The sequence below is a fragment of the Falco biarmicus genome, chromosome 15 (assembly GCF_023638135.1).
Source record: "Falco biarmicus isolate bFalBia1 chromosome 15, bFalBia1.pri, whole genome shotgun sequence".
Taxonomy (NCBI): Eukaryota; Metazoa; Chordata; class Aves; order Falconiformes; family Falconidae; genus Falco; species Falco biarmicus.
The window spans coordinates 17,101,290-17,129,173 of NC_079302.1; the positions used below are offsets into that span (position 1 = coordinate 17,101,290).

The following is a 27,884-nucleotide window of genomic DNA, read 5'->3' on the forward strand; positions in this document are numbered from 1 at the left end:
AATAACGTCTTTTACTGACGTTTACTGCAATGTGCTGTCATTGTTTTTTTTTTTTTTTTGTGAGGTGTGTTTACAGGCTCCCATGCTTTCAGATAATTAGCCGAAAATTGACAGATTTTGTCTCTCTTGGCTCTTAATGCTGGTTACTGTGAAAATTACTAAGAAGTGGTTGAAAGGAATAGGGTAAATACTGAAAGTGTAGTGGCCTTAGGCACCAAATGAGGGCAGAATTTTTTCCTAGAAGACTGAAGCAAATCTCTTTTGGCATTTATGAACAAATTGCCAAATGTGGTAGTTGTTCAGGGGTTTTAATATATATATATGAATATTATTACTAGGCTTTTTTTAATGTTTCTACTCTGATAGTTCTTTGAATATCCAAATGAAATCTGTGCCCCTCATGCAAGAGAATAAGCAGACGAAAAGTTACAGGCGAAGTCCAGAATTCAAATGGGAAGATGAGACAGAGAGAGGGGGCAAGGAGAAGGGTGGGATGGGGTGAGGAAGTAGTATTGTATTTGTTAATGTATGGGGAACAGAGACCAGAAAAATGTAAATAACTTGCCTGAAGTCTCACAAGAGCGTAGTGGCAGATTGAACCCAGATCTTTCAAGACCCAAGGCTAAGTCTTCGTTACAAGATTATCGTGACTCTCAAAGAATAGGGGAAAAACACACAAAACCCAAACCCACACACATGGGTGTCCTTTACATTCAGGCATGGAATTCCCATTAATGTCAGTGGGAGTTCCATGTGCTGAACATAACAAGAATATGCTTTTAAGTATGTATACAATAATTATTTGTGATTATGTGGTACACCGAAGAGCTTAATTTGACTGTACTTAGAGAATATGTTACAGCCAAATTCTACCTCTCCCTGCTACAAGAGCAGACTGCAGCTTAACTGAAACCAAATCTGTGCAGGGATTGGAAATTATACTACTCTGAGGTCTAGAGGTTGCTATGTTCAGGCTTGAACCTGTGCCAAAAAAAATTCTTTTAACCAAGGGACCAAATAGGTTGATAATTTTCAGCTCTTTACATGTGACCAAAGATAGAAACAAATAGTATGCACCATTGCACTTACCCAGTTAAGTTTCACACTTCTTTTTCAAGCTGTTCCAGTGCCATTTGTATAATCCATCTTGATGGTTGTCTTCTGTTGAATCCAGATGCTATTTAAGAGTTGTTTGTGCAAGAATGACTAATGATAGCAGCTTATAGATAATCTTGGCCACAAAAGAAGAATTTCAGTCTCTTCATATGACATAGACTTTCTCGTTCTATTAGTCCCTGAGAGACTGGCAGTCAGCATAGTGGGCCTGATACTGTTGTTTGTTAAGCAGCTCTGTTCCTGATCTACCAAAGGCCTTAATGATGGCGAACATTAAACATGTGAATAGTTTCAAATAAAATGAATGGGACACATGCTTTGAATTAAAAGTATCGGAAGCACATTGCTGGATCAACGGTTGGAACAGCCAGTCTGAGGAAGAGGACTGATCTGTACTAGTGCCATTTAGTGAGCTGATGAAAATGCTTTCAGAACTGGTCAGCTTTTCTAAATGAAGGTCCAGTGTTCTGGTGAGAAAAGCTAGTGTGGACCTTTTCTCCTTCTTTGAAAATTTCACTGTAATGTCTCCTGGATTTATAGCTGGATCTAACAGAGAGATGAAATTTCTTAAGTCATATTTCTATCTGTAGACCTTAAGCTTCTTCACAAAAAGAAGCCAGCCTTGTCATTCTTATTTTTCATGTTGGAAAACTGAGACGCTGGAAAAGGAAGTGACTTGCCCACCCACATTCATTTAATTTGATTCAAAGTCATGGTGTTTAAAACATTGGACTTCATGTCCAGAGACTTTCCAAAGTAATACAGAGTGTTAAGTTTGTAAGAGATGTGTAGGTGGGGTGCAATTTTACAAGCAGTCTAAATGTTTTTTTCATTAAAATGTTTGAAAATTGTAAATAAGAGATGGGTTTAGTTACTGGATAAAATTTCCCTTGGGTTTTACATAATGACAGATCACCACAAGAGCATTCAAATTCCATCATAGTGAAATTTCTTCTGGACCTTAACAACATCTTCAGAACTTAATACTGCTTTGATTTCCTCCTAGAGTCTGTATGACTTATTCCGTAGTCCTTATAATTAGAAATTCAGATCTAGTCATGCTTCTTGAAGAGAGACACCCGTTATGAAAGCATAATATTGGGATGGCAAATTATAAAATTAGCATTACTGTATGTTATTAAACTACTGCTTTTTCTGTCATAGACGACCATTATTTTTCAGTCCTTTTGGTGTAGTGGGTGATAACTTTTCGTGCTGTGATATGTATATTAGAAAATTTGGCTATTAGTGTTCCCCTTCATTCCATAAGCCAGAAGAGGACAATTCATTATGTACTGCAGGCCTTTTCAGAACTGACAGCTGCACTGTAATTATCTTCACATGGATATTTGTAATCGGACTTGAAACTTGGATAATTGAACTAATGTGTTTTGATCCGTGAGGTTTTATATTGAGCTCTCTGAATGTAATTATACTTCATAAACACTAGCCTTTTTTCTTTCTTTTTGCAATCAGGTCTTTCTTAGGAAATTGAGTTTCTTTGGTGAGTGGCTGCACAGGAATAAGCACACAAGAAAGTTGCTTGTCAGGAGTTAAAAAGAGGGAATTTCTTCTAGTGTAGTTGTTGAGTAGATAGCAAGTGAGGCTCCTTTCAGGTTCCAAATAAGAATTATTCAACAACATATGTGATCAAACAAAGCTGATGTTGCAATAAAACCATCCTGCTGTATGTAAAAATCAAACTACAAACAAAGTACAAATAAGACATTTGTACTTTTCTTTTTCTGCGGGAAAGGTAATGAACTGATATTGATGTTTCTCTTCATGCATTTTTAATGGTAAAAATGTTCTTTGTATCTTACATTAAATACCCAATTTTTCCTCTTATGTTTCCTTTCTTCTTTTTTCTTTCCCTTTTTAGTTATTTTTGTTCATATCCTCTGTAATGAGTGAAAGGGCTTGAGGTTATTTCTGCATTCAGAACTCAGCACTGAATCTCTGACTTTGGGAAGAATACTGGCTTTTTGGGGGCTACTGTTTAGCAGTCTGACCCTTACATGAAATTTGCTAGTTTTCAGTTTGTCAGCACCGTATTAAGTCATGATTTAGAAAGAGCAGTGGAACCAACGGGTAGAGGAGTACTGCCTGTCTGTGTCACAGGGGCTATCATTTCAACCATTAGATTTGGTGGATTTGCATCAGAGAGAGATATTAAGAGAAAATACCGCTTTTCCTTTTGGTTTTGAGGGGAGCCAAAGACATCTCTGCCAGCCAAGTTACAAAGAATCAAATTGAAGGTTTTCTTTCAGTGTTATTAAACTCATTGGGGTTTTTTGTTTGTTTGTTTGTTTTGTTTTGGTGGGGTTTTGTTTTCGTTTTTGGAGAGGGGTGGGGCTTGTGCCAATATCTCATTCTGTTAAATTAATTCTGCTGGAAAAGCCTCGTAGTTTCCTTTACAGAATCTCTAGTTTGCTAATTAGTCCTAAAATGAGAAGCTATGCTAATACTGGAAAAACAGGGCTGTCCCTGTGCCACTAATGTTCCTTAGAAGTAAAAGGCATAGGAACTTTCTCCGTCACATGAGTTCTGTGAGGAATGAATAATATTTCCATGTAATTTACTCTTGTTCTTTTTTACAGACCCATTAGTTTCTCTGAGTATTCTAAATTCCTGGTAATCTCCTACTGGAGATCTGTAAGGTATTCTGTGGATAAACATGTCAGTTCAGCATACATGTGTGGCCTTAACTGTTCACTCTTAAATATTTCAAATGAAAGGATTTCTGGCAATCTATTAAGGTTGCTCTTTTTAATATACTTTGTTGAATTAGCTGCTTGATAAAATAGCATGTGAAGAACACACAGATTAACACTGTTAAATCCTTCAGCCCTGGAAAAACCAACTGTAGTGTTCAATAAGCAAGACACAAATAAATCTGGGTATGACACATGGTGGCTGTTTGGATACTACCCAGCAAACCTGTGTTTTGCTCTTTGAGGAAAAATATCATAGTTTCAGTTTTCTTAATTGATTAAACTAGCTATCCCAGCAGAAATTCCACATGCTATCAGCCCTTCAGAAGTTACGTTAGATTCATGCAACCTACTTCCCAGCTAAATATAGTCTGTTTTCTGTAAAGGAGAGAAAATAATTTAAAAAAAAATTATTTCTCTTACCCATTTAATATATTAGTTTAAAAATCCACAGTGATTTGTAATTAGAAATGGTTTAAAAGTACATTTCAGTTATAAAAACAAGCAAATGATATTTTTGGAAAAATGGGAAACACTGAAAAATCTGTTCTTGTTTATTTTTCATGTAAAAAGGGAGAAAGTTTGAGAAATGTGGGATGAAACTTCTTGCGTGGGAAGTGCCAAGCAGTCTTAAGCAAAGCAAAGCAGTTGCAAAATTATGTGACTACTAAAAATCTTAACCATTATGCAGAAAAGTTAGATTCTTTGGTAGCAGTTCTCTGAGACATACTAGCTGGTGAACCAGAGAAGAGGAGAATTTAACTACCTTTTATTCTTAATCTTTGATGCTGCATTTCTTGAGGACAGTGAAATGTGCAAGCTGGTGTGTAGAAGGTAAAGCTGTCTCAATGGTTTTAGGGAGTTCTTTAAGGAATTTAAATACAGATAATGTTCAGTGGGATAGCTTTCAAGGGGAACATAAATTGCCTCAGTCTTCTGGCAGGCTACTGGAAGATGAAAATTCTTTTGGGGGTAAATACAGACATAACTATAAAATACAAATTTTGTACCATATATTTTAATAGTCTAGTGCTACTAGTTTGACAAGAAGCCATTACCATCTTAGCTGCCAAAAAAAGGGCTGTGAGACAGTAGTTTTAGTCACAGTTCAAAACTTGGTGACGAAGACCATTCCTAACAGATCAGTGCCTCAGCAATTCATATGTTATGATTGTGAAGCAATAACTGGAAAGCAACAGGAGGCTCAGGCTGCCTTGTAGCTGGTACCTGCTTGGCCGAGACCCTGGCAGATGCCAGAGTAGCGAATGACCCAAGCAGAGCTGTTTGACCAAATGAGAACTGTCAGTTTGCTAGAACTCCTAACCTCAAATTAGGACCACAAGTAAATTAATCCTATAATAAAAATTTTGGTGTTTAAAAGATCAGCATAAGCATCCCTGACCTCAATCTTGGTATATATCCAGTCTGATGACCACGTTTGTTCAGTGCTAGAATGCAGATCAGTTCAGATCATTGTGGAGGAAACTGGTCATTAAACGTGTAATAAAATGCACAGGCAGCAGAGCGTCCTGATACCTCTGTGCAGCCTCTTAAACTGCTTGGAGCCTGGACATCAGTTTGGGTTAATTTGGGCCTGTTTGGCCAAGAGATGTAAGTTGTGCTGATGCGGTACATGCGTGCACATATTTCTGACTTGCCAAGTATGTGTCACACAAATGCTGCATCTTGGGCTTCCTTGGCAGAGTTTGGGAGTACTCGTTAAACTGCCGAGTCAAGCGTCTTCTTGAGAAAGACCCTCACAGAACACAAGGGGCAGATTGTATGCCAGTTAGCAAGTTAGACTTCATCACTGGACAAAAATCATGTGGAAGGACAGTGGGAGTAAAGACTTCTCTTGTCCTTGCCTATTGGATTTAAAGTAGACTAGATGATCAGCTTGTCAAAAGTCTGGTGTAGCAGAAAAAAGGAAGGAGGACAGATTATGGTGAATGAAAATGTGGCTAGTAACCTCCTGACAGGAGCTTTGTGTGGAAAAATGCCATGTTGGCTAACCAGCACTTGTGAAGGAATGTATGGGAAAGGCTCCATTCACCAAAGCGCTGAGTATATGAAGCCCTCTTAAGAATAAATATGGTGCTTAAGTATTGTGCTGAAGGGGAAGGTCTGGCTTATCAAGGTGCAGGATTATAGCACAATGCTCCTAGAACATAATTTATGGAGGGCATGTAAAACAACAGATATGTTTTGTTTGTCTGTCTGTGTTCTTGCTTAGTTGGGTGTTTTTTCTCATAGATAAAAAAGATGCAGCCCTTCAAGCTGGCTGTCAGATACAACTGTGTCTATTTAGAGGCTGGCTGGGTTTCAAATTAGGGTGGCAGTGAGAGAAGTGAGATGTGTTAAAGAGCTGTGAGGTGTCCACCAGATTGTCACTGAGCAGTCTTTCCCTCATTCAAGCTTTAGACAATAGTTCTTGTCAAGAGGATAGAAAGCAGCTACTGACATGGTAGTAACAGCCCATACGTAGAGACTCTTGCAGCAATGGTAGAAAAAATATGTCAGTGGGGAAATAAAGGAGACACTGCAAATTCTACTCTCTTTTTATGAATATATTGTCTTAAACTCACAAGTCTGGAGAAATTCCAAAAAGTTCAGAAAAGTTAGGGTGCATGTTAAGGCAAAGTCTGGACCCTCTAGGATTTAGTTATTCATTCTGTCTTTTGAGTTGGAAAATCACCTACTGTAAAATCATTTGTCCTGACCATAAGGTCAGTATTTCCGTAGATTCTGTGTGACTAGAAATTAGTATTTCTGTGTAACCTTTAAAGCTGGTTAGCTAATGAGGACTGTGTGCTATATTGACTACTAAAGCGCTGGTACCCAGTAGGGCATACTACGAGCTGCTGTTATTATGGGCAAGACCCCTGGGAAAAGGAAATATAGTGGAGGTTTTGAATTTTTATAGACCTGACTCTTGATCCTCAGAACCACGTGTACTTACAAAATGATAATGTAGATATTTCCGTCATGCTCACAGGCACCTGGAAAGAGGTTATGTACTGGGATAAATCAAGGAATAGGGAAGACCAGCATGGAGAAATTCTCAGATATTCATTGGATGGGATCTTTACAGCCTACAATGATCAGTAGCATGCTTTGGCCTTAGGTTGGTGCCCAAGATCAATTTAGGTGAAATCCCTTTGAGGAAAAGCAGTGAGCCAAGAGATCTGCTTTTCATCCTGGCAATTTAAGGCAGTACCTTATTTGAGACTGGCTGGATTAGATCAACCTGAGAGACCTCTGAGCATCGCCAGCTACCAAACAGTGTTCCTCTGCTTTGAAACAGTTGGCTTATTAAAATTAGCTAGTGTTCTTTCTGATATAGCCAGACATGAAAGCATTTGTTCACATCCCGTTGCCTTCAAAGAGAAGTGTGAAGACTGTTCTGTAATAGGCCTAACTGGATAATCTTTGCTGTTCAACAATGTATGCTTAGAACTGGTTTGAATTTTGCAAAATAAACTAGACCCCAAAACACATATAGTGGTGACATTCAGACATCATTTATTTCCAAGCCTAAGGTTTACAGTTCCGCCACTTCCCTTACTGGTTTTCCTCTATATAATCAATCATTTAACTATCCCAAGAAAAAAATCCCACAAAGTAGTAAGACTGTGATGTCCAAGATTTTCTTCAATTGCTGTATTTGTTTTGGTCCTGTGAACTCAATTTTAAAGTGCAGTATGAATTCCTGGGTTCTGTTGAAATCAAAAAGAAGGGGCAGAACACAATTTTGCTGATTCAGTTTTGGGAAACCTGCATACCTTGTGCTGCTTTTCAGTGTTTTGATCTGGTTTGCCCCATTTCATAGATCTTATCCCACTTGATGAAGGTTTTAAGGTTCTGTGCAAGTTCGGCTCTTTTAAATTCAGTGAATTCTGAGGATGTTTCAGCATTTAATAGTCCCCAAGCCCAAAATAGTTATAAGTATCAAAGCACTACGCTTCACACCATTTTCACAATAGTTTGTCTTTTTGTGTTTCAATCCAACTATAGGATATTACCAGCTTGCTTCATACCATCTATGAGGTAGTTGATGCGTCAGTAAACCATTCTCCTAGTTCCAGCAAAACTCTGCGAGTGAAACTTACTGTGGCACCAGATGGCAGCCAGAAGAAAAAGAGTATCTTGTTAAATCATACTGGTAAGGATGCGCAATCAGCCATTGGAAAAAAAACAGGAAAAACTTCAAGACTCCCTTAAAAATCCATCTTCGTATGTTGTTAATACAAATAAATATATACTTAAAGGAAAATAATTATGTATTTTAAACCCCATGAACCTGTTTTAAGACCTTGGGTGCAAAGTTGCCTACCCTTCTTTCAGTATCTCTTAAGGAGATTAGGGTTACCTTTTCTGACTGACTGTTTCTTTTTGGAATCAGCAAGTGTTGTCTAATTGTCTTTGTGTACTGCAAGGCCTTTTTGACTTGTACCACTTGAACTCTGCTGATATTACAGTGCTCAGTTTGTGTGGAAACAAGTGTAGTGATATAAAATGTTTTTTGCAAGTGCATAGTTATCACTGCTGCTGAATAAGAATAAACAATTCAGCATAAATAACTTTTATGCATCCATGCATAAAATTTGCACATTCTTCTATACTGACAGAGCCTGCCATTATAAAATGGCTTGTACTCTGATGGCTTATTCACCTTATATGCACTGTAATAATAGTTTTATCAGCGTAATTACCTCAGTAAGTAAAGTAGTACGAAACTGAAATACTTTAAAAAGTAATACTTCCGTAGAAAATGTGGGTACCTTATCCAAAAGGAGAGCCTTTTTACCTCAGTTTTAATATATACATCCACTCAGTCAAGTGCAGACATAAGCAAATTCACACTGCTGGGGAGCTAGGTGTTGCACTAGTACAGTGTCAGGCTCCTGACTACGAGCCCTCCTGAGGGGCAAGTCTATCCGTGTGAATGTGGCTCCATTTAACCTGCCACATGGCTTGCAGCCTAACCATGAGTAGTGTCCTACAGTCAGGGTTATGGCTGCCTAAAATCTATCATGTGGACAAAATTACTTTTGAGAAGTTTACACAAAATGATACATTACATCTTGATCTGCTGACAAGAAAAAAATGTATTTGCAGTGTAGCATGTTGGTTATGCTGATCAGCAGGGACAGTAAGGTGAGAATAATGTACTTTCTCTTGGCAGATTTGCAGAATGCCAGACACAGAGCTGAAAGCAAAGCTAATGAAGAAGTAAGAAGCTCTGAGAAGAAGCAGCGGGCTTCTCTCAGGTAAGGGGAAAGAACCCTGCCTCCTGACAGGCACTGGGTGCCTCTGAGGAAACCTCAACCACTGCTTGCTTGCTTGCTTTTTAAAAAATAGAGGAATTACAGGATTTTTCACTGTGGAACTGCCAGCAGATTCCATGGATGGATAGTTTGTATATTAAAACAGAAAAGCAATCAGTAGCACCCATTACTCAAATTTTCTTCTGTTGGCTTTTTGGAGGACATGCAGTGTCTTTTTAGATGCCATCTGCAAATATTGGACCTACTAGTGGTGTTTATAAGCACAGCCTTTTGTCTAAAAGTTTCCTAAAACCTTTCCATCTTCCTAGGGGCCTTTCTCTTGTCCTCCTTCCAGCCCTTCTTTTTCACTGGTCAGCTCAGTTAGCTCCAAGCTTTATTAAGTCAATCTTGTTTATTAGGTCAGAACAGACCTGCTTCTCCTTACCACCTTTCCATCTAAAGGAGGAAGCTTTGAGCTGGCGCTGGGTGTACAGTACCTAGCAGAAGGAGGAAAGAAGGGAGCTCACAGCAGAGCAGCAGTCAGCTTTACAGCAAGTGGGCTACATAGGCTACGTCCCACAGAGTAAGTGACAAGCAAGAGCTTCCAGCAGGCTGCCTGCTCCATGCTCCATTCTGCTGAGGTGGTTCTGGTTTAGAGCAACTGGGGGATTGCTCAGCTCCACTTGCAAAGTGTGTTTGCACGTTCGGTAGAGGAAAATTCATCTCCTTCTTGCCGCCTCACAGTGACTTAGCAGAGCGGTCATCTCCGCTGGCTCCCATCTGCCAGAAACTGTGCTTCCCCGATGCCACATCTGCTTTAGGTCAACTTCTCCCTCACAGAGTTAGTCAGTAGGTAGTACCCCTGTAGGAATTAGCCTGCTTTGCTTAGAGCCAGTATATTTAATGTAATCTTGCGGGACAACTGGGTTAATTTAATTTCTCTCTTTTAAAAAAAAAAAAGTTTCAGAATTCATTTCACCATTTGAAAAAACACCTGTCTGTTATCTTTCAATGGAATCCAGCCTGTGTGACTCAGAATGCATCCATTTCCAATAAAGCACAAGCACAGTGGCTTCTTTTATGAAGGGCTGCAGGAACACTTGCAGTCATCTGTTAGGTAAAAAAAATGTTTTGTTGAATGTACAATCTTATTTTGGATGCCAGTCCAGAACAGGCCTTTCTCCTCTGAAAATGTGTAATCTTGTGTATCTATCCTGTTATCATGAGTTCTACCTACCTGATATTACCTGCACTGAACTTCAGACTACGTGATAATAATTTGCAATGTATTTTTCAAGTAATAAAACTTTTTAACAGCTAAGGAAAATGTTAATCTCTCAGTCACATGTAGGTGTGCTATTCCTTTTCTGAATTTGCTATTTTAATAGATAGAAAAACAAATCAAAAGCAGATATTTTTGGTGCATTTTAATGTAGATCAGTTCATCCAAACAGGTTGTCTTGATGTATAGGTTTGTTTTAGGATTTTGTGGTTCATGCTGAGGCAGAGGGAAGTGTTTGCTGAAATGCTACAGTAATGACATTGAATCATTAGTTGTGTTTGTTTCTTCAGCTGCAAATTAAAAAAAAAAATAAAAAATCCACTTTTGGCATTCCTTGGATTTAGGGATATTTGTCCAAATACATAATACATTTATCAGGAGAAGGAGCATTCAGTCTTATTAAAAATGACAACAAAACAGTGCCTCCCTTTTTTTGAAAGAATAAAAATGCTAGTGAGTTATCCCAGTGAGTAAATCCCAGTACAATCACATTTCAGATTAAAAGAAGACTAAAATGACTTCTAATCTTCTGTTAGCAACTCTGTACAAAATCCTCTGTGAACTAAAGAATGCTCCATGGCTTTGCTTGCTGGCCTAGATGTGTTGTTCAGATCCCTCTGCCCATTAGCAAAGGTTTGCCCTGTGTGAATTGAATGGACTGCTTTTGTTTGATAACCTATCAAACTAACCTAACAAAAGCAAAAATCCCCTTTCTGTTTGAAGTTCCCCTCCCATCCACCTTAAATTCCTGGTTTTGCAAATGTAGTGGTCTTATGAACAGCAGCCATTTCCACTTAAATCCAGTCATAGAGGCATCAAATGTTGGGGTAGAATCTTGCCTCTGCTGCATTTGTCCTTCTCACCCCCTAGACAGTATAAATCTGTATCTTGAGCAGAGTATGTCCGCATCAGACAACTGTCAGCATCTGACAGTTTTTCTTGCATCTCATTAAATGTGCACAGGATAAAGAATGTCCTGTTCACACTGTGTATGTTGCAAGGATGTTTGTGCACTCTAGCCGAATTGCTAACCCTCAGGAAAGCTCCCTGAGGCTCATATCAGAATCTCACGATATTAATGCAGAAGCTTCCCCTTTGAAAGCAGCAATGAGGACTTGTGAGAAGTGCACAGATTTCACAAATTCAGTCACTTAGGAATTCTAGGCAAGATGTGATTAATATTCAAGATAAAATGGATTAAAATGTTTTTATCCTGAAGGCGGGAGATAGTTGGGTTAGATTTTTCATCTGCTGGAAGCTACAGGCAGGAGCTTTCACCTGTAGGCCTAATGCAAGCATCAAGATCAAGTAGCTAGATTCATAGCTAGCGTGTCTGGCACATGTGGTACGAAATGGATGGTGGGAGAGCACTGGCAGGCAGCCTTGTGGACTGAGTATCTTCATGCCATTCTAGTTTATATTTTGTGTAGTGCAACAGGGAAAATATGATGCACACTGGCCTCTAAAACATCCTCCTTTTACCTGCACAGATACGTTCTCACTCTCATATTTTTTTTCTGCTTAAGTGATTTCTCCCTGACTGACTTAAACTCTGTTACCAGTGTGCGTAGCTGTCAGGAAGCGTCCTTGCTTTTTTCTACCCAGTGCTCTGTCACTGCTCTGTTCCCCTCACCTACTACACTGCTGTGTGCTTATTACCATCAGCATGACACTCCAGTGTGGGAATTTTAAGAGGCGCTTTCATACACGCCACAAACACTTAAGCAGATGCCTTTTTTTATTAAAAACCAAACCAAAGCAAAGCAAAAACCAGTAACAGTACTACGTTTTTACACACTGTGCTTGATACATGGCTGATACATGCCTGTGTCTTCCCATGTGTATGCAGGAGAGAATTGTGCGGCTGGATGCCAGACGCTTCAGTTCTCAGAAGTATTGAAAGTTCTCTTTGACAGTGGAGCCCATCTCTCATCAGTATATAATTGCTTCACCATGTATATGTGCATGAATATTGTTGAACGTCATCTTGTATGTAAGAAAGCTATTAGAATGCAGGGCTGTGGCAGTACTGGCGTAGTTTTCTCCACTGTCTTGATGAGAGATGGAATTTATTACAGTAACAAAAACCCCAAGGTTCTCTGTTAACTTTGTTTTCAACAGACAGTGCTGTATACAGTGTTGCTTAATTGTGTTGGATGAAATGCAATGATGTTTTTTCTGGGTTAGCTGTGCATTGTCTTCCGCACATGTGTGCAAGTCCCAGGGTTTCTGTAGGCAGTTCATGCCTAACAACTTCACTTAGCCAGGTTCTAGCCCCAGAGGTCTTTTATGTTGACCTGCTAAAGTGTAACAGCCTGTAAAGGTGTTATGGAGTTGGCTATGTATCCAAAAAAATAAAGAATATCTGGACATTCCTTCTTTTTTTGACAGTACCCCATGTCACTTCTGGAGTTCAAAGCAGACTCAGAGTCTTTAAAGCTTACCTGCTTTCCAGGCAGACTCTCCTCCATTCAGGAGACTCTACCTCTATCAAAGTAGAGCAAAAATGATCTTCCAGGTAGGTCAAGTCTTACGACTTTTATCAAAGAAACTGTAGACCTGTATCTGACAGAGGCATGGGGGACTCAGTTCTGTAATGTCCCTGAACAGTACTACGCTAGACCAGGAAAGCAGTTTGTGCCAAAGCTCAGTGGGATCAGCAGCTTCTGGAAACCTGGAAATGTGTTAATAAACTAAAAGTAGAGTAATGGGCACCACCCATATTTAGCAACTGATGTAGGATGCAAGGCCAAATTCTGGTCTTAGGTTGACATCAGTGCAATTGCAAAGAGAAAGAGCAAAGCCTATCTTTTGTTCTTGGAGGCTGAACTATCTGAATGACAAGCAGAGACTTAATCAAGAGTTTTCTGCTTGTCCTGTGGGTTATATTGAAAATATTGTTCATATCGGCAGACATCCATTTAAATTGCTGAATTAAATTGTTCGGCATTATGGGCTACAATACTGTAAACCTCTGTCTGACTTCTTTTCTGCCTCATAAATGAATGGTATTTCAGATATTCATTCTCAGGAAATAGTTCTGCTATAAATAAAATTGCAAAGCTGAGCAGGAAAAGGAGTTGAGATTCTGAAGCCAGCGGCTGATCTGACCTTATTAATTGTATTTTGGAAAGCGGCGGTTATCTCTGGGTGTCCTACCAACACCTTCCTTTCTCAGGCTCTCTCTAGTTCCTACACCTGTCCTGCTGCCTGTCTTTCTGAAGCAGATACACACGTGAGCGTTTATCTGACACAAGGCGTACCCCAGCGCTTCCTGACAGCGGTGGCAACAGTTGTGAATCAAAGAGCAGTTTTTCTTTGGTGTGTCCAAATTGGAGAACCAGTTGAATGGTTTGGCCCTAAGACAGAATGTAATAAACCCTAGGAGCATTTTTATTTGTTTTTGCATGCATGATGCAATTTGAAAGCCTCCTTTGCCTTTCAACATTGGGGGGAAAGAACAGTCAGTTCAGGCCTATCGACTTAGCAAATCCAGTCATCCAGAATTTCAAGCGTTTGTTGTTTCTTTGTGAACAACTCCTGTCACTTCAAAGGGGCCATTAGTTGTTGGTTTGCAGATGGTGATCACAACTTTAAAGAAGTTCTGCTGAATTGTAATTTTGCTTCCTGCTGACAGATACCACCAGAGTGAGAACAATCCAGAGCAAAGTGGGTGCTATCGTCATTGTGTTGATGAGAACATTGAAAGGAGAAACCACTATTTGGATCTTGCAGGAATAGAAAACTACACATCAAAGTTTGGGCCAGGTAATTTGGTAATTTATGTTGCAATCTTTTTGTCCTTTCTTTCTTCAGTTGCATGTTCCACATCAGGGGCAGTGAATTGTGAACCTGTGTGATTTGTCTGTAGTGACTTACTGGAAGGAATAGGACTGTGTGAATACTGCAGGATAATTATTGGTGAAGGTGGTATCACAATGGAGTGGCTAATGTGCTGCAAGCCTGCTTTGAAGTACTTGTTTGTGTAGCTAAACTTGGAGGTGAGCCTAGAAGAACAATCTTTACAACTGAATTATTAAGTTTAGTCTATGGGTGAGGTGAAGACTGTGATTTTTGAATGCTGGGCTCGTTCCCAAGATGCTACCAGCACGTATTTTGTACTCACTGCTGACCCAAAAATAGGAGAATGTGGGTTCATACCTGGAATTTTGGCTTCTGTTCCCAAATTAAAGGGATCTGGATTTCCTCCCTTTCCCTGTCCTCTGCCAAGATTTTGGTATTCCACTCACAATTATTTTGGTGAATTTCAGAGAGATGATGACCAAGAGAAGGTAATGGAGAGCCTTCTGTACACACACACATTCACTCTTACATAGATATGTACATATATCTGTGTGTGCGTTATTTACTAGTCAGAATTATTAAAGGTAATTAAACTAGACAGCTATAATTGCATTCTCTTCCTTAGGAAAAAATCACTCTGCCGATAATGCTACCCCTGCCAACTGCATGCTATTAATTAAAACTTTGAAATACTAGATGACTAACTCAGCTTGTTATTTCCTAGGATCTCCTCCAGCAGCTCAAAAACATGACCCACCAAGCAGAGTTGTGAATCAGACTAGATCCCGTTCTCATGAACCTGAAACCTTCCATGCTCACCATAGGAAATCTCAAGTGGTTGATCCAAGCCACATCAATCTGGCTGAAAGTTCATATGCCAAGATTGCAGAAATCCAACAGAGGCTTCGGAACCAGGACTCAAACAAGCAATTTGTGAGGTCTCCCAAGGCCCAGGGCAAAAACATTGCCCCTGTGCATCCTGGAAGGGCAGTTAGAAATAAGCCTTTTCAAGGGGCACCCATGCCAATGGCTTCCCCAAGTGCACGGGTGGGCCAGAATGTTCCTTACCTCCCCTTGCAATCTCAACAGGTTCACAAGAAACATAAGCAGAGGGCAAAGGATAATCACCAAATGTGCAAAACCTTCCAGTCTCCAGGGACAGTTGTGGAAAAGGAACATGTGAGAGACCTGCCCACAGTCATTTTATATGAAGGCCAAGTTGGACAAATGATACAAAGACATGAGCACCACCACCACCATGAGCACCACCACCACTACCATCACTTCTACCAGACATAGAAGAAATCCCACCAACATCCTCCAAGAATCATCCCATATGAAGGAAACATGTTCTTGTGATACCAGAACTAAGGCATTACTATGATTAATATTATTGTTACTCCATTAATATTCAGCTAGCATATATTTTAGAGGTTATATGGAACTCTTGAAACTTACCCTATTTATATGTTGTGGAACGGCATAGCTTACTTAAACACCTTGTGGATTTTTTTTTTAATTTTATTATTTTTTAAAGTGGCTTGTAAAACAGCAAACAGCCATAGCTTTTTGAGCTGTGATTTAATACAGGTCGTCAACGCACTTCTTTACAAGTACTACTTCCATTGTAGTAGGAAAGATACTTCAAACATTATTGCAGACATCTAGCTTACCACTCTGCTGTATGTCGGCTGATCGCACACAAGCCTTTTATCAGGGGAGCAATGTTCGAAGGGTTGGACTCCAGAGATACTCAGAATAATGGAAAATACAAACAGCTGCTACCTCTAGTATTATTCAGATTTTATTTTCTTTTTATTGATTGTAATGTGCTACAGGGGGGATTTTAATATACTGCATTCATGTAGCCTGTTTGTGTTCACATCCTTTCAAATTATCTTAATAATTACAAGGAAATATTAGCTATACTTGTCAACAGAGCTACATTTGTTCAACTCACGCTTTATTTTTTTGGAGATTCTTCGCTGACACAAGTACAGTCTGTTATATACTGGGTAATATTTAAATATAGTTCTTTTATTTTTGGTTGTAATCTTGCTTACTCTCCATTCTGTTTGGGGTAACCATTTGAAAAGAGGAGGATGTGAAATGGGGTTTTCAAATGCATCACTAGACTTTAGTGCTTGGGCCATAAGTATCATTCATGGGGGTTTGAGAAGGAGAGGGGTTGTTTGGGTTTTTTGTTTTGTTTCGTTTTGGTTTTTGTTTTGTTTAAATCCACAGTTCTTTGTTTTGAGGAATTGAGGAAAATATACTTTCTCACTTTAAATGTTGGCAAATATATATAAAATATAAATATAAATATATATATAAAAATATGCACACTCTCAGGTACATTTTGTTGTGTTTTAGAAATCTGTGGTTTGTATATTAACTTTTTTTTTTTTCCTCAACAGTGACTTTTTAGAAACATATGCCATGGCATTTTCTTAGGTGCCTCCATTTTAAATTTCCCCAGCACCTACCAATTTGTGCGTTTCCCATTTTAGAGACAATTCAACATGTAGAAAAATATCATTCACAATCATTCGGGCCTCTTCTGCTTTTTCTGTATCAAAGGGCTTCCATTCCGTGAAGGAGAATGAGACCATACTCACAAGAACTTACTGGCTGCTGAGAAATTTGAAAGTCAAAAGCTAATTGGAAAAGTGAAAAAAAGGGTCAGAACGTTGAAGTTTTACTTTCTGTGGGGCCCAGATTTATAATACATTCAGTTGGATTTTGTACAGATCACCATTTTGCAGGTAGACAAACACCTACATTGCTTTTGGAACATTAAAGCCAAGGAATTCTCACAGGAAAACATAATTGTTCTATAAACATACTTACTTTTGGTTTTAATTATTTTAAATGTTGTGGTATTTTGTCTATAGTATATATTGTAAAGTGTAATTATCCCACATTGTTATAAGCCCTTTATGATTGGGGTGGGTTTCTTTCCGACTAGAGTTTTGATCAGTCCAAAATGGAGTATTACCATACTGCTGACCAGTTGTAGAGGGATGTTGTCCTTTCTAAGAACAGGGAATCAACTTTTAAAGAAAAATAGAAACCCTTGCCTTCTTGTGGAATTGGAATAGAATCACTGTTTCATGGTAATTAGGTCCACCTCTTGTCTCCCTGGATCAGCAGTTGTTTAGACTTATTGTCCTCTTTAAAAAATCTGGTTTGTTTTTTTTTTTAGCTGTCAACCATGTGTTCTGTTAAATCTAACAAAATGTTTTTTAAAATGTGTTTGATCTGTGTGACAACTATACTGTTCTGTTTATTTTTAAAATTCCTAAAGTCCAAAAATATTTATATGCAGAATTTTCTGTAATGAAAATATGGAAAGGCCGCAAATTTGGTTAGTTACCACTGAGTTGTTCTAGTCTAAGCCTTTTTTGCTGCTTGTGTATCATTCTTTTTCAATGTATATATAATTATGGACTGCAAAAAAAAAAAAAAAAAGGCATTTATATGTCTAGTAGAAGGAATAAGCTTATTTATATTATAGTGTTAACAAAGTCTGATGTATTCAAGTGACTTATGTTATACCGCATGCAAACACACAAGTGTACATTCCATCTAAGAAGGGATGCCATGCTATTTGTTTTGAAGATGTAGTTAAAGCTGTTCTCTTTTCAGTAGAGCATATGCCAGAAAGACTGGGAGGTGGGAATTGTTTCTTAGTCAATCTTTTTAATGCAGATTGCTGCTGAAAACCAGAAGATGTTCTGGAAAGCTAGAATGCTTTCAGAACCGTGGGTTTTTCTCAGAGAGGGCAGCAAAGGGGCATAAATGCTCTTTTACCCAAAGATATTTTCCTGGAAAAGATAACAGCACCAATAAGAAACGATTAAAAAGTATGCAGTAGTAGCTGTGCCAAGTGAACGCTGAAATGTAACACAACTGACTATTGGTTACAACCTTGCATTGATTTATTTTGGTTTGTTGTATTTGGAGATTCGAAAGACAAATTCTACCTTGCTCAGATTCTGTGAAATACAAATACATTTTAATAACGTGGCATCCCCATAGAAAAACTTTACACCAGCCATGTATGAACATACAGTATCTAAGTACTGTGTTGCAGTTGTTACGTGCATTAAGTGTGAATAACATGTAGCACAGTTTCTTTTCACAGAACCTTAAATTTCCGTATCTTTTAAAAATGTTTGCTTTTCAGTATTTTGTATAGTAAATAGAGATGGTTTTGACTAAATGCTTTATTTATTTAACAGCAAAAACTGTGCCAAGAGAACCCCCTGTTAATTAAAGTTTTACTAGTTCAGAAAGTATATTTCCTTCTTCTTGTTGTGGATTTCAGGGGCTTATTGCAATTGCTGTCAGTGCTTGCAGATCCCACTGATCAAAGAACTTGCATTAACAGGATCAGGCCATAAGGTATGGACTGGATATGCTTTGGTTCCATATTTAAACTATCAAAATTCAAAGTTATATTTCTTGTTCCCTACCGTTAGGTCTGTGTTGAGTAACTGATTTTTCAGCTTGTTATTAATTGGCAACCTTTGTGTGCGTGTATATATATGTATATATATATATGTAATTTTAAGTTGCTCAAAACTGTGGCTGAATCAAAATTTAAAATAGATTAGTTTCTGGTTAAACAAAACATTTCAGTTCCAAGGAAAAAAATATTCAGACTTGAGTATATTATTACTGTTTAAAAGTAAAATGGAGTGCCATGAAGTCATTTCAAATGAAAACTCCAGCCTTTTCACTTACTACTTCTGTTTTTACAGAAAGCAATACAGCAAAACTAAGCCAATTCCAAAATTTGCACTACTTGCTGAAAAAATTTTAACAGAAAAATTTTGCTCACCTCTACCAGCTGCAATTTTTGGGAAGCCAGGTTTTTGAAAAGAAGGATTGCTTAGCTCTTCTCACAACTTCATGGCCACCTAATACAAAGTAAATTAAGCTAAGGATTGTGAAGTAAAATCTCTGGCAAGACTGCCAGATTCCCACTGGCTTCAGGGTGCCTATAATTTCATTCCAGGAATGTGGGTTTGAAGTCTACATAATATGCAGACAGTGATTTCAGTATTTATTTTTACGCATCTTACTGCTGATGGTTTTGTAGTAGCTAATATGAAATGGAAGTGTATACTGTAAGAGATCAAGCTAGTAAATTAATTAAGATCAGCAGCAAATACTGTGCTTTACAGTCATGTCATTGGAGGTCCTCAAGGCACCTCCAAATGTCTTTGAAACATCCACACGTCATTTAGTCAGTATTAGAAATTAAGACCCAGTTCTGCCCTTGGATGAGGAAGTACAGGTTCTGCTAGCACATCGGCAGATCAGCCCCTTAAGGCCATACCAAATTAAAAGGCCCAAAATCTCATCTTTATAACTGCCTTCCTACTTTAGCGATCATGAGCACAGAACAGCAAAATATAGCTGGAGAAGTACCTTAAAGGTGTGTGTGTGTATATATGTATGTGTGTATATATACATACATATGTGTGTGTGTGTGAGTGTGTGTCCTCTGGCAGAAGTTAGTGAATGGCACAAGATGGATTCTGACAGAGGTGATCTTTTGTAAAGGGATTAAGTACTGTGTATGCTCAACAGTCTGCAAGTTGCCACATAAGTATACAGATACGATGAATGCTTACTGTTCTCCATATGTCATTGTGTACCTCAATTATTGAATGACAGATTTCATTTGTATTTCAATTAACAGGAAGGTTGGGCCCCTTGGGGCCTAGATTTTGCTTGAGAAAAACTCATCATGCTAGAAAATTTGCAAAAAAATGTTCACCATAATTTTTGCCTGGAGTACAGGCAAGAACGTTCATGTTTGGAAACGTGTCAGCTAATCAAGTCTCACCTTTAATTACCTTGATGCAATTCATCAAGATCTGAAAGTATGTTTTCAAACATGACTTATTCATGGTTTTGCTGAGAACCAAGTTATATTCAGCATCCTGTTAGTTGTCAGCCTTCTTTTTTTAAAAAATGTACCAAGCAGAAACATGTTTGAAAACCCATGAAAGAAAAATTGAACTTAATGTGCTTTCTAAATAGCTTCTGGAAGAAGATTTCTCTTCTTTTCTAGTGCACTTAGCAGCAAAACCAGCCTCGATTTATCACATAATAAATTATTTTATTTGCATATTTGACAGATGTTCAGTTGATTTGACTTGGAAGGGGCTGTTTTGGGATTTTTTTGGCTTCTCATGATTCTAGGTAATTGGATCCTACTGAGCTAAAATGATAGAAATCACATGGATGAGATCTTCTAATGTCTTTGTTTTAAAACAGCAGGACTAAAGGACTATTCAGATGGATTGCTCTGAGGGTTGGAGCTGTAAAGAAAGACTGGCAAGGAAAGGATGGAAAGATTTGAGAAGTGTAGGGATAGCACAGAACTGTCCAGCAGAGGGGTGGGGGAAGACAGGCAAGAGGCAGGAAATACTGTAAGGAGAAGCTATATTCATATTTTTTTGAATATTTTATAGTACATTTGTTGCTCATAAAACAGCAACAGTAGTTTACACAACGCTTTTCACTGGGAGAGCTTGAAAAACTGTCTAGAAGAGGTCATTCTCCAGTGTGCAGCAGGAGGCGCAAGGAAGGGGAGTTCTAGATAATCAGCGCTAGGGCTGTGGCAGAACAAGGAATTATGCCCCAGTTTCCTGAGTCCCTGTCCAAGCTGAGGGAAATTTTTTTTTCAGAAGCGGAGGTGTTTCTACAGATGTTTTCAATATTCTTTAGAATATGTTTTGAATAGCAGCATCCGTTCTTTTTCTGTTTGATTACAAACGCACATAAGTTGGTCAAATGTTGCCCAAGGCTTTGATATCTGTCCTGATTTTTCTAAACATTAAGCACTAACTATGCTTGTGAAATCTACTGACACAAAATACGATCTTTATATCACAAGAAATGGCAGACTGGACCTATCGTTTGCCTTGCCAGCCTAGTGTTTCGAGGTCTGAGAGAAGGAAGTTCCAGAAGTTTTGTAAGAATGTTGGAGACATGATATTAAGGGGCTTCATAAAGTTGGCAATGAGCAAAGATGAACAGTATCAGGCATACTGGTAATTTTGTGCACTGCGCGTTCTGTTTTTTATGACAAGCCTATGAAGTGGGGTTTGTGTCTTCCTTTGAGTGCCTAGTCCATATAGACAAAGCAGCCTGTAATTGCTGCCAGGTAAGAGATGTACTCTCTTGGTGAGCCTGTACTTTGTGGGTGAAGATATGGGGTTCAGATCCTTCTAGTGCTGAGTGCTTATTCTTGCAGTTAATCCTCCCCATACTGTTCTGTTCACAAAGTATAGCACGTTGAGGCTTTGTGAATTTTCTAATAAAGCACCTAACAACCTGGGCCAAATTTGTCTTCAGCTTCACAAATGGAAGCCAGAAGAGCCCCATGCATGTCTTGGAATTTGGACCTTCAGTTTGCTATATGAGTCATCATTTTTTCTTGTATTAATTTCAGTAATTTGATAAGCTCTTTTTATGGTTTACAAGTTTAAAAAGACAAATAAAACTTTGTAGATTAAAACACTGGTTTGGAGATTGTATTTTGTATGTTCTCACTGGAGTCCTGTGAATGGTCTTTTTCTGTGGGCTTTAGCTTAAACCTACAAAGTGACTCTGGAGTGGGTGTTTATAGTTCTTCGCTTGCTTGTTCACAGGATAAGGCTGTTGATAGATGAATAAAGTGCCACTTGAGGTTGTTAACAACCAGGACTGGTAACGCTAGCTCAACTAAGATAAACAGTGAAATGCTATGGCAATTAGTATTAAGGTCTCACTTGGCCAGTGCTGATTTTTAAAGTCGTAGATGTGGTGCCATATAGATACCCATGGCTGTGAGGTCTGGAGCTATTTATTGCGTCCTTGCTCCGAGCGCTGTATAGACTCCCGTGCAGTGCGTGCCCAGGGCATCCTTACATACTCAACGTGCCATTAGGAAGCAGGAGCATGAAAATTGTAGTGTTTCAGTCTGAAGCAATTAACCCTCTCGCCCTGCAAGGGGTGGAGGGGAGGAAAAGCTCAATTAAGGAGACTTGGAGTTTCCAGTAAGTGCGAAAGTATGAAGGGAAGCAAAAAGCAGCACTGTGGGCCTCACATTCCTCCTGTCTCTTTATAGCCTTCTCAGGGAGTATTTTTTACTTTTGATGTCTATAATCGCAACTTCTTGCCATTTGAGTATGCCATCTGTTAAGGCCATAGCCCTCAACGGCTCTGCACACGTGACTTCAATGGGTTTCAATGGAGACTTTGTGTAGCTGTACTGGATCGGCAGATGTAAACAGAGGTAATTCAATTTACACTCGCTTGGAATCAGGGCCCTGGGACACTCATAGCTTGGACTGCTCACGGACAGGTTTTTGTAACAATTTTCCTGGTCTAATAAATGGATGCTAAAATCAATTAATTTAAAGATTACAATCTTGACAACTTAGGAGTCTAAAATAAGCAGTCATTTTAGCTAGTGACCATGACTTATAAGTGTAAGTCATAGTGGTTTTGGGAGCAGGGCAAGACTTTCATACCTTACTCTGCTAAAAACTTAATCACTGCACCCCCTTTCCTTATAACTGAATCATAAATTCGGCGTTCACAGGATACTATGTGTCTGCTGACCTTTCTAACAATAGTTGATGAAGTTGGTTTTTTTACTTGGAGCCTTTGTTCATATAGATACTGCTTTTGTTGCCCACAAATGTAAAGGAAATTCTGTGAACAGCAGGCCTCACCGTGAGCATCCTGCGTGCCCTGCTACCCACCTCCTCAAGGATGTGCAGGACGGAGTGACTCCAAAGAAATGGTCCAAAATTTCTGCTTCCAGGCACACGAGAGGTATGTTCAATATGTCGCTAATCCTGACAGAGAAAATTTAGGAGCCAAGGTGATTCTGAGGCAAGTAACTGAATGTCTTAGCTTTTCCTCAAGAGGATCATCAGCATCCCATACTGCCTAATTGCTCCCCTCAGTGCCAGCGTGCTGGGTTTCTGCAGATGCTCTGGGACACAGGACAAGCAGATGCTTGTACTCAGTGAGGCCTTAGATTCCAAAATGCTCTTCCATCCCTTTAGTCAGTGATAGGAAAAGTTTGGAAAGATGTCACCGTGAAAAGAACTTGAACAAGACAATTTTTTGCTGTTGACTCTCTGCTGTGCCCTTTCATGGGTTTAAAATCCACTTATCTGAAAGTGTGCAGCTACATTTTGTCCTTTTTCATCATTTAAATGCATCTTCTTGATCTGAAGAAATAAAAGCAATTTAAAAAATTAGAGATTTTGTTTTTATATGTGCTGCCAAGTCTGATACTGCAAAGTAACTGCTGAATTGGCACAAGCAGTTTGAGAGAGCCAGCAGATTTAGGAAGGGAGAAGATAAACCTTATTATGTTTCTTTGCCAAAGGAGAAAAGAAACGATATTGACTTAAATGTGGGAAATTTAAAAGGGGCCATATGTTCTCACTTTGTGCTTTGTTTCTAATAGATAGACAGAAATCTTTGAAGTGTGGATTGGCACAGTAGGGTGCATGCTTCTGTAGAGAAAAGATGCTAAATGGGGAGGATGTGAGGGGGCACATGAAACTCTATTAGCCATGCAACAGCAAAGAGAGAAAGGCAAATCCAATGATAATGTACATCTGTTTCAGGGAATTTATAAGCTTTGAACATTTTTTATGTGCAGATAAGTGGATCCTTTTCTTACCATAACTTAGAACTTCAAAGCAGATTGTGTGGATAATGCAAATTGCTGAAATATGAGATTTTCCTACAAAGAGGTTTCCAAAAAAGAAAAAAAAAAAGAATTAAGGCTAATTGATGCCACAGTCTTTTATGTACAGTGTAAAAACTCTACAAAAATTGATTTTTATGAACTAAGAAATTGATGAAAAAAATGTTGAAGTCTGCTGTTTGCATTCAGAGGCTGTAGTTTGAGGTTCTGTGAATTAAACATTTGTCTCCAATATTACTACAGCAATATTGTAACATAAATTAAGATATGTAGCCAAGCTGTAATTGTATCAAAGTCTGCCATGTCCTAGGAATGTAAAACTCATGAGTGTGGCATGATATGCAGCACCTGACGTTAGCATCACTGTCAAGGTAGCAAAGGAATGTCTAGGATATGAGAAAAAATGATTACAAGTGACAAAAACTAATGAGGGTAAGGCATGAGGTGGAGGATACTGATATGGTAAATCTTGGGAGTAAATGAATGTTTAACTTCTTAACTGCTCAGAAAAATTAGTTGCTCTCTGAACTGGGAGGTTATGGCCAGGCTTTAGGATGCCGGATACATTCCAGCTGGGAGATACGAATGTCCCAGCTGAAAGTGCAAGGCGATGACACCCTGTGTGAGAAATGACATGGGTGAGGGGATGTGGAAGAGTCTCATTTATTGCACGCCCTGCAGAAGTGCATTCCCTTCCTCTCTTGGCAGCCTCACAGGTGGCTGTTTCTTTCCTACACTTCACTCAACAGGCGGTCACGACCTCAGTCCCAGGTTTTGTGGTTTTTTTTATTTATTCCTAAATCCTTGCACAATCTTGGTCACCCATGTGTCATGGCAGGGATCTTCTGGGGAAAGCACCAGGCCTCCATGCCCTGAAGTAAGTTATCTCTTTTTGTGGTTTTGGGATACATTTTCATGTCCAGGGCTTGTTCTTCTGCCACAAGCCTGCCTCAGTGGAGGGGGCCTCTGTGGTACCTTCCAGAAGGCCTTCTGGAAGGTTCCAGAGGCCCCCTCCGCTGAGGCAGGAAGCGGAAGTTGTTGCCACCTCTTCCCCCTCACCTCACGCTGGCGGTGACTCAAAGCGCCTCCCTCTCACCCCGACAGGTATGATTGCCCTCAAAAGGGTGAAGTTTGTGGGGGGTTTTGGCATTTTGACTTTGGAAGGGGCGGTCCTGTGACGGGACGAGCATTGTGGTGCTGCACAATCCCTCCCCCTGCCGCGCTGTTCCCCTACCCGCAACTAAACTCAACTCCCTTGAGGTAATGAAAAAATTTACCTCATGATTTGGGCCAAAACTGACTGGTTTAGGCAATCAGCAAGGGCCCTGCCTTTAGACACGGTTACCGGGTAGTATTTGGGTGAATTATTCAGGCAAGAGGCTGTCCTGTGGCAGTGATGGCCCCAGGGCTGCCCCGTCCCTCCAGGCATGCAGCGCGTTGGTAAGCCAAGGCCGCGCCGGCAGAGGGTTAAACTTGAGGCCATTTCACCTTCTCTCTTTAAAATCATACCCCAACAGCAGGGAAAGGGCAGGAGGCAGCGATGTTTAAAAGAACAGCTGTATGCCATCAGTCTAAAGATAGAAACATGAAGCACGCGGACTAATTAAGTTCCCAAGTGGCAGCGTACAAAGTGTACAGACCAAACAGAACAGTGCCTTCCACTTGTTTTGATCAACTCTCTTTCTATCACTTTGATGAAAACAACCGCTTGATTTGTTGCTCACTGTGGCTGCCAGGGGATTGATCCCTCACACCCTGTGCTCTCAGACGGTCTCGCTCCGTCGACGCTGCCCTCATGGCGAGCAATGCAGCCCGGACACAGAGCCGTTTTGTGACTAGGGAGTCACTGCAGCTCCTGATGTTTGCAAGTGGGGCCAGTCAGCAGCACTGAGTGTCAAAAAAAAAGTGCAAAAATTGTTCAGAACTTCTGAATTTACTTTCCTGCATTTATTTCCAGCCAGCTATAGTTATCAGGCACTTTCACCCTAACTAGGGTGAAAGTGGGCATGCTCTGACCGGCTTAGCGCAACAGTATGGACATTAGTTTTTTACTTTTCCTCCTCTGATGTCTTTCAGTCATTTCTTTTTTCCTTCAGGGGCCCCAGCTGATTCTTGGTTAAGTCAGTCAGCTTGCTTCCAACTGGTTTGCAGCTCTGGTAACTTACCCGTTGATATAAACTGCATATGAGCTAGAACCCTCTTTTTTTTTTCCCAGAGTTCTGAGTAGAAAATTACCTTAAGGATAAAGATGAAGAAAAAAAGCGATTTGAAAATCATCTCTCACATGGAAAATGAATTTTTGATGTTTCAAAGTCTCTCATGCTCCAATGGGAGGCAGAAGGGAGCCTCTGGGGCAGTAATCCCATGAACTGCTCTAGCAAGTTTGAGAGCAAAAGGCCTGGCTCAACTGTAGTTCTGCAGCAGGTTATAAGTTGTAAAGCTGAAGGGCTGTGACAGGTTTGAATTCTTTGCTTGTAATGATGCTCAGATAGACTGAAAGATGAAAATGCTCAGTGTGAAGTGATACTCTTTCTTTCTTTCTTCTAAGCGTAATAGTCAGCTCTAAGTTTGCATTGCTAAGCTGCTTCAATTAGAAGCATAGGGCTGACTTAAAATTTTCTTTTATTCCAGTACAGCTTGCAGTGAACTCCAGAATTTAAATTTAACTCTTTTTAAATTCCAGACTTAATCTCTCAGCTGAAACCTTGAGTTTTCAGAAGGTAGTATTATTGATGGCTATTTCATTCCTGATCACCAGCAAAAGTCCTCCCCCCAGCCCCCCCCCCCCCCCCCCCCCCCCCCAGTTTAATCTTTTTAACAGTCCCATTTCCATTTTTCATTCTTTGAGATCTAAGTGCTAAGCCCACACTTGTTTAACTGCAATCCACAATAACGGACTCCTTGAGGGAATTATGAATTAACAAAGCTACATCTTCATGCACAGGAGACCTGACGTCCTGTGAGCTGTCAGGCCTCACTGTAACATACAGAACATATTGTTAAGGCTGCTGTGTTGTTCATGAATCAAATAAAATGACAGCTATTCTTTACAGTAAGAGCCTAAATTGCTCATGTATTTTATCATGATTGAGTTTCATATCTCTACTGATAGAGAGCTGGACACAGTTAAGTCCTTAATTATTTTGTTTGATATAGTGGTACTTCAATTAGCAATAGGAATGTCAGCTTTAATTTGCTGTATTGGCCACTTGCAGTAGATTGATTTATTTTTTCTTTTCTTTTCCTTTTTCACTTACTGCTGAATGAGTTTGCACATCTAGTTCCTACTTCTGAGCTCCTCAGGTAAGGAGGCTAGTGTGTGGATAATGTTTGATGTTGAGGGGTGTAATAGTTCAAATTGTGATAGCACTTCTTAGGTCTTTAAAGATACATGAACAGGTTTTCTCCCTTAATTGCAACAATAAGTGCAATTGGGGAAAGATACATGAGAGTCTGACATTACAGTGGCACGATGAACTTCAGCTGTAGCGCCAAGCAAAAATACAACATACCGCTTGTTTTCTGGAAGGTTTCAGATATGTTGGAAAGATCTGACAGAAGTTCAGGTCACTGCTGCGTAATGCTTGCTATCTGCTACAGTGGAGGAAATGGACCAGTTTCCTTAACCAGGGTTTACAGCTACATGAAATCAGCTAATTAGGGTAGTAATGAACTGGTTTCTTTATGAAATTTCCAGAAATTGCAATGCCTCATAAAGGTCCCAAATCTACACTAAATAAATATTACCAAAATAGGCAATGCTAGCAGGTACTTTAGCTTAGCATTACAGTTTTGACAGCAGCCAGTGCTACTTGTGTTTACAGGATGGGATTAAAAAAATGAGCATTGAGAAGTTACTCCTCAAGGCGTCTCAGCAGCCAGAGCTTGTCTTGAGGCCTGCAGCAAACAGGTGATCCTGTTCTTTCCAAAACTCCCAGTCCCTTGTGCTGGGTCTTGCTATTATA

General features: G+C 39.5%; 1 protein-coding gene across 3 annotated transcripts in view; it reads left to right on the plus strand.

Moving 5' to 3' along the window:
- Nucleotides 1-20,328, plus strand: part of NKD1 (NKD inhibitor of WNT signaling pathway 1) — a 112,741-nt gene extending 92,413 nt beyond the window's left edge. For all 3 annotated transcript variants that reach the window (XM_056360915.1, XM_056360913.1, XM_056360914.1), the window contains 4 exons: nt 7,845-7,992; nt 9,016-9,100; nt 14,017-14,147; nt 14,908-20,328. In XM_056360915.1, coding sequence (XP_056216890.1) covers nt 7,845-7,992; nt 9,016-9,100; nt 14,017-14,147; nt 14,908-15,482 — 939 coding nt within the window. In that variant the 3' untranslated portion in view covers nt 15,483-20,328. The remainder of the gene's footprint in view (nt 1-7,844; nt 7,993-9,015; nt 9,101-14,016; nt 14,148-14,907) is intronic.
- The last annotated feature ends 7,556 nt before the right edge of the window (nt 20,329-27,884 follow it).